The 7,784-nt window shown below is 43.9% G+C and overlaps 1 protein-coding gene across 5 annotated transcripts in view; it reads left to right on the top strand.

Annotated features, from left to right (window-relative positions):
• LOC101851475 (golgin subfamily A member 4) overlaps positions 1-7,784 on the top strand; it is a 127,368-nt gene that overhangs the window by 41,619 nt on the left and 77,965 nt on the right. For all 5 annotated transcript variants that reach the window (XM_005092280.3, XM_013079203.2, XM_005092281.3 and 2 more), the window contains exon 2: positions 1,966-2,046. In XM_005092280.3, the coding sequence (XP_005092337.1) occupies positions 1,966-2,046 (81 nt within the window). The remainder of the gene's footprint in view (positions 1-1,965; positions 2,047-7,784) is intronic.

Below are 7,784 nucleotides of genomic sequence, written 5' to 3' on the forward strand. Positions count from 1 at the left end.
GGGGGGGGAGGGTGACAATCAAATACACTTCATCTCAGACCATTAAGAGGAGCAAACCGTTTACTTTGGAATTACTTTTGTGAACATAAATCCCCAAAACATGCGTGTGTGATATTAACTTTGGTGTATAGTATAATCTCTGTCACCCCTCTCGTTTTACAAAATCTTTGCTTCTTCCTGTACTTTCTCCACCGCACCGAGTGCTCCGCCTGGGAGATTACCCGAGTCTACTAATGTGTTTTATTTGTACAAATAAATTCCTTGTTTTCAAGAAATTCTCAATAGATAGCAAATGGACTACGCCCCTGCTTTAAACTTTTATTAAAACACATTTGGGTAAATTAGATAGTTTAGTGTGGGTTTTGGGGGGGGGGGGGGGGGGTAAGATCCTGGTCATGGTAGTAAGTTTTGTTTAGAATGTCCGTCAAAGATAAACCTTTGAGCTTTGTGAAGCGACTGAAAGAATTACAGCGTTGTTCATCATGACCGACAGCGATCTGGGACCGCCTTTGTGCCGCTTGGGGGGGGAATCATCTTTTGTGTATAAGATTGCCGTAGCCAGCGAGACTAAAAGCTTTTCATATCCTTGCTCTATTTCCCTTCCTAACGAGTTCTTTTGTGGAGATCAGTTGAACTTCATTTTTCTCAAGAGGTACCTTTTTCAGCATGGGTGAACTAAGTTAATTGAAAACGAGAGTAAGAAGTACGGAAGAACACCAGGATATCCGTTTTTTTTTAAATCTTTGAGCTTTACGCTGTATCTCGGGGATCCAAGATGCGTCGGTGGTTGGTGGAAGTTTGGTCAGATCTGCTCTTCTGTTTTGTTGGTATTTTTATGTCTCGTATTTACTTTATGACACTTATATGTTATGCTGTCAGAAGTGATATACCTGGACAACTCCTGTGGCGCTATGGTTAGACTCTTCGCCATTGCAAAAGACATGCGTCCGATACCCATTTGGGGAAACATGTTTTTATTCAGTATCTCTGTCTTTCTACTTTGATGCTGTGTACATTTCCGCTCGGGTTAGAGCCCGACAGGCAGGGCCAAAGCGGTCTTGATTACTGTAAATTATTTTGAATATGGCGCGTACCCCCCCCCCCCCCCTCCCCTCCCAGCTGCTTGAGGTTGTTTTGAGAACCCCAATACGCTTATTTTGTGAGTGTCAGGCGGGTACCAGTGGGGGCTTTTCTCTTCCTGTGTCTTGTTTATTATTGTCCTTGTCTACTTTCTGGCAAATGTTGCCATTGTGGCTGTGGGCACGATAATACGCGCAACTGTTGGACGACTTCTGAAGTGCAGGTAGTTTAGAGTGCAACTTGGTTAGTTTAAAACTCCCCCATTTAATCCTGGGCGTTATTTTGCGCCCGTCCCCCTTCCCACACTGGTTTTCAGTTGGTGATTGGCGTTGCTCTGGCGTGGTTTGCTCCTTCTTTCCCATCTGACATCTATCGTCCTTAAATCTCTCCTCCTTGTCTTTGTAGTATGTTACTCTCAGTAACACTTATAGTTTTGGACAGTTATATGACCTATTTGTGTTGCAAGTGCCGAAAAACTTTTACTAAAACCAAAGTTCATACTTTTTTTTATAGACCCCTAGAGCTGTTCGAAGAGAATAAAGCGTAAGGACAATGTCTTCCACACTCAATTGCTTTGAATTTGATTTTTCTTCCGGGGGGGGGGGGGGGGGGGGGGGAGTAGGAAACATAACCACCTTAGCGCCCTAGTGATTTTCACAACTAAACTGAACTTAATAGCAGGAGCAGCAGCAAAACCGAAAGCGACGACGTCAGCAACGACAACAGCATTTTTTAAATGACAGCAACGACAAACATGACTGCGTGTATTCTGTTGAACCACGTTTAAGTCAGTACTGTCAAAACATTACTACAATTCTTGAATACTACAGTGACGTTTCAATACCAACTCCCCCAATACTAAGTTTTTTCTTTGTTGTTTTCCAGGCCTCTCGGAAAGTGTCAAAATGTGGATACCTGTTCGTGTCGCCGGGATTCGATTTCAACAACCCGTTGGACAGATCCAGGGTAAGTGTGCTCGTCTTTTTTTTCTCGTTTGTGTTAGTAGTTAGAAATACATCTGTTCGTCTGTTTTTCTCCTCTGTGCCTTTATTGTTTCTACGTGTTGATTTAATATTAATATATTCCTGTTTGAAATGATTGCGGGTATTTGGAGGTTGCTGTTGGAGATTTTACCGGAGTTCTTTCCCCTTTTTTAAATTTTGTCTTTCTGACTTACGTATTCCTAGCATTAAATCACTTTTCCCCGGCATTAAAGGACCGTTATTGTGTCGATGTGCTTCTCTTTACTCAAAACTCGAAATTACCGCTATCTAGTCGATGTGCTTCTTTTTACTTGTGTCAGAACATGGGGTCTTGTGCTGTACTATCTGTAGTTTTTCTTTTTTGTGTCATTACATCTCCCCTCCCCCTTTTTCCCCAGGGTGTTTGGCAGGTGCTCTGGTGTGATTTGTTCCTTCTTTCCCGTCAAACATCCATAGTATAACTTTGCCTGAACTACGACAGGGAACTGCTGCTTTTTTATTTCCTAATCTTTACTATAGTTTCGTCATTTTCCTTCTACTTGTTTTGTATGTTTGTCACATTCTTGTGACCCGCTATTTCCAAAGCTAGAGAGGTGAGCAGAGTAAGTCTGATTCACTGTAAGGACTTCTCTGTTGACATCCTCCCCTTGGCGCTCATATGACCTTATTCAGTTGCGAGTTGCGAGCGCCGTAACACCTCTACTAAAACTAAAACCGCTCCTCCTTCTTTTCTTTGTATGTTACTCTCAAGTAACATTTATAATTTTCAGCACGTGTGTGACTTAATTATGTTTCCAGTGCCGTAAAATTCTTAATCTAACTGAACCCCACCCCCGCACTAGTTGACTGATATCATCTCGTTATGCCTCTCTCTGACTGAGACCAAAACATTTGGGCTGTCTGTCTGTGTATTATTGTGTTGGTTCCGTAAGATGAACTCATGTTCTCGTTCGATCAAATTATTCAACCCAAATGTGTTCCAATGAAGTTGTCACTTTATCGTTTTAGTTGACGAAAAACTAGAACGCTACAACCCTCTGGCATTTGGTACTTCTCTGCAGCTCTCCCACTCCCCCGTCACAATAGCGCCCCCCCCCCCTTTTTTTTAAAAAAACCCCAACTACACACGGAAGAAAACAAACTGCGTCGCCGCTTATGGCTTTTGCATAAATATGTTTTTGTTTTTTTAAATGTGTTGATTTGGTAATGCGGTGAATTAATCTCTTCTTTCTTCCGCTATATAAATTTTATTAAGAAAGTATTGATTATTTTGAAGTGTGACCCGCTGTCTAGAGAATGTCGTTCACCCCTTATATTTGTTGTTGATTTCAGTAGTTTAAGTGACCGAGGGACCTTGTTACGGAGCGTGTTGAAATAGGTCACCTACTTTTTGTGTGTCTCCTAGCCGCAGGTATGGCTTTAAATGTAGAATTATGCCATGAACTAAACGAGCAATTTAACGTCTGATTTTGTTACAAACAGAAGAGGAATGTTTCCCTCGATATTTAGAGGGAACATTTTGGCAGGAAGTTTGCCTCCGGTGTTGGGGGTAACATTTGGGCAGGAAGTTGTGGGTTAGCGCACATAACCGTCTGTGATCAGATGTACATACCTGCTATTTATTCTGTGTGGTGTATTGTGTCTTTCCAAATCGACGAGGGGCGTTCAATGCCTTCACCCTGACTATGAAGGAATTGTCATAAAACGTAGAGCGATGAAACTTGCAGAATGTGATTTCTTTCTTTCTGAAACGCTGCATGGGTTTTTAAAAAACATTCTGAGGAGTGGTTTGAAATTGACAGCTCTCTTAGTGAGGGTAGTTCTCGAAAACAAGGGAAACCAGGGGGGGGGGGCAACCGACCCCCCCCCCCACCCTATTCACGCAGCGCTGATATGATGCGTTAGGTCGGGGAACTTAAGCTAGTTGTGCTGTAACTCATGACGGGTCGGGTCGATAATGGTTTCTCTTTACCGTGGGCAAATTAGAATGGTAACAAGAATTAAAAGCATAGGAGGAGGTGAACGTCCGGCGCCCAAGTCTCTCTCTCTTCTCACCCTGATCCGCGGGACGTACTTAAAACACGTCTATCGTAAATCTCGAGACAGAACCTGCCCCGACTCCCGGACTGCCTGGCAGCGCCCGGACGGGCCCAGGCCTCGGTGCCATCGGTGGCAGATGATCCCAGATTCGTGGCACTTCTGTAAACCTGTCTGGCATGAACGCCTGTGACATGGGGTGCGTTGCAGGGAAGCTCATTTTAAGCCGGGTTCCCACAGTCATGAACGTGCCAGGTCGTCTGTGCTGTTTCTGTCGGCGGTCCTGGTTCGAGTCCACAATGGACTATGTGTGAACTTCAGATGTTTGGGGAGTTTTTGTGACACATCGCCGTCTTGGCTTGGTCTTATTGAAGTTTGGAGTTAAATCCCAGCTTCTTAAATCTAAAAAAAAAAAGAAGAAAAACGGCCAAACCTTCAACACAGAAGTAGACGTGCCACGGAACTGAGCAGTTCATATTATAATCGTTTTTATTTACTTGTCGACACGACACAGAAGGACTGTCTGTCTTTACACTTGTTAAACATGAGTACAATCCCGATTTTGGTTCTTTTTATTTTTATCAGACTCCATAATAATTTGAGTAGTTGGTAGGTGTTCTGGTGCGATGCTCCTTCTTCCCTATCAAATACCTATCGTCCTTGTCTCTCTTCCATCTTTAAAAAAAATGGGATTTTTTATAACACCTAATCTTCGGCAATTACATGACCTAATTGTGTTTCAAGTATAGTAAAACTTATTTAAACTGCAGTAAAATATAAAAAAACAACCCTTATATTTCTATAGAATTTCACACGTATTCATGGCTACGTCCATACTGTACTCTATAATGTGTACCAGGGTTTGTCCTGGTAGTCTGAAACGGGTTTAATTGAAGAGAAAAATGCCGTTCCTCCCCCGGACGTAACAGAGCTCCTTCCAGACGTTTTTGGGGTCAGTTTCAGTGAGCCCCCAGTTTCTTGTGTACACCACATTGCCCTCGCCGCGGAGCTCCTGTTTATTTTCGTCCACGTCGTTTCGTGTCTTCTTTCCCGTGACCGGACTGCTGCCTCAGCGGGCATGCCACCAAAAGTATAACACGCGCAGAACTGTGAGCCAAGTTTGAATTGTTTGGCAACTTTTTAGAATTAAAATTTGCTAGCCGAGAGACTGGTCCCTTTTCTTAGAGCCACCGTTCTTAGTACACGTTCAGAAATTATGGCTCGTTCACATAATGCAAGCGTTTGCATGATTTTGTGCCATTTTACTGCCTAGTTTCATAAATGTGTTAATGATAATGGGTGGTTGTTTAGTGAACACTTTTGTGTCGACCTGCTTTGCTTTATTCCGGAAGACAGACACATTGGTGGAGTCTGGCGTCAGTGGCTGGCAACAGACGCGATTTCGATTCCCGCGTGTTTCCTGCAAGTACTTGTATGTCCGTCTTTCCGCTGTGATGCGACATCTTTCTCAGTTGTGGCTCAAGATAACAGACGGGTTTGAAGCAGCCCGGTTTATGTGGTCCAACTTGTATCAAATGGGGTATAAACTTTCAGTCAACTGACATTTGGTGATGTTTATACCTCTTACATGTATTTCGTTCTCATACCGCTAAACTTAAGTTGTAGTGTCTGGTTAAAAACCTTCTGCGTATGAACTGAAGCCACATTTGCAACTCTGTGGTTTTCCTGTTCGTCCTTGTTGTAACTTCTTAAAATATTTAGTTACGATTAACCTCCTACGAGCTCGGCGACTGAGGCAGTAGTGAAGTGAATGGAAGTGTTGAAACAACCATGTTTGAATTCAACAACATCAACTTCACCCCCGTCCCTATCTACCAAGCGCCTTGATGACTATGCCCCTTCTTTATTTGGTCTCTCGGTCGCTTTGCGGGTGTTTTGAGGGCGTTCTCGTGTGGTCTGCTCCTTCTGCTTATTTTTTTCAGTCGAACTTTTGCCCTTCCCTTATTCCAGGCGTAATATTATGGTCATGGTCGTTATTGTATTAACTTACACTGAACTGCAACTCCACTGCACTCAACCCAACTCTTAGTTCTCTTTGCATTGCGTGTGTTATATGATTTGGTGAAACCAGTTCTGCAGCCACGATTATCTCTCATGAGAACTTCCTCTTTTTGGTTGTTAGCAGAGATGAAAAGGGAGCCACGATATCCGCAAAGCGATTTGTTCCTACCTTTAGACTACCCCATTACCGCAGACTCCCCCCCCCTCTCTCTCTCTCTCTCTCTCTCTCTCTCTCTCTCTCTCTCTCAGTTTGTGTGTGTGTGTTTGTGTCAACGTCACGTGGGTGGTTGGCGGTTGTTCTTGTGTGGTTTGCTCCTTCTTACCTATCAAACATCTATCGTCCTTATCGCTCCTCCTTTTCTTGCTATGTTGCCCTCTTGTGACGACTCTAATCTTTGGCACTTACATCGTCTTTTTATTTTGCAAGTGCCGTAAAACTCTTACTGAAACTAATTGTCCACTACCAATGTATAAATCTCGCTTGTATCCGACGAATCCCCGGGTTGGCGATGGCAGTGACGCTACGTAAGAGCAACGCTCTCATCCGTTGAGCACATTGTTGTGGGCTCTGATGATGGCGGCGATAAACTGCGTGGAATGTGCCCTTCTGTTTAGTCCGTGTTTAATACGGCGTGACAGAATGACGCACTTCGCGAGCCGGGAAGTGAGCGCAGGTCTGTTGGAATGACATTGTGTGATCAAGGGGAAATGGAAGCAAAGGAAAATAAACTGGTAAGACTCAGAGACGAGTCGGTGGACCCCCAGGCATAAATGAGAGAGTAACAGTAAATCCTCACCCTCGTCATAGCTTTGGTAAGTTAACGCAATAAGTACGTGCCAGTTTGTTGGGACGGTCAGTGTTTACGGGTATCACAGCCGAGCGGAATCCCAGTGTGTGGGCTGCTATCGCACTAACCAATTGGATAATAAAAACAACAGGATGTGGATGGGGTCCCCCTATGTGTGGGGTGGGAGGGGGGGGGGTGTATTTGATACCTTGTGTTTGCCTTGTGGGGGCAATTTTCAACCGATCATAACAATATTTGGTCATGTTACCTGAAAAAAAACCAATTTCTAATGGGGACTGGAGGAAGGAGGGGGAGTTTCTCTACCCCAATGTTGCCTTTGTCCAAATTTCCCTCTCCATTAAAAAAAAAAATCCTGTCTTGTTTGTCTTACTCTTTCTCCGCACTGAATGGCCGTTGAGTTATCGATATGGCAATGTTTTCAAACTAAAATAATATATTATTATGTTATAATGTGTTAAACCTGACGAAATCTGGCCCTTGATCTAGATTGTATCTATCTGGCCGTACAAAAAAAAAATCCACAAAAAGAAATCTGGCTGTTATCGTGTGCTGACTTTCCTCAAACTGCAACTCGGCCCAACTGCTTTTCTGGCCACTAATATGTGAGCGCGCCCAGTGGGTAGAACTGCATCGGAGCACAGCTTCCCCCTTTGTGCCGCACGCTTATCGAGATGCGTCGGGCGTTGGCTCCCATCATGTGCCATCACCACCCCCGTGTCTGCGCTCTCTTCAAGACGAAGTCGTGACGTACCAAGTTGGTCTTTCTAAACGGCTGGTTATGGTCTTATTGCTGCCAAACAAAAAACAAACACCCCCACTCCTTACCCCCAAAGCTCTCTGAAAAACAGGGGGA

This window comes from Aplysia californica, unplaced genomic scaffold (genome assembly GCF_000002075.1).
Source record: "Aplysia californica isolate F4 #8 unplaced genomic scaffold, AplCal3.0 scaffold00043, whole genome shotgun sequence".
In the NCBI taxonomy this organism is placed as follows: domain Eukaryota; kingdom Metazoa; phylum Mollusca; class Gastropoda; order Aplysiida; family Aplysiidae; genus Aplysia; species Aplysia californica.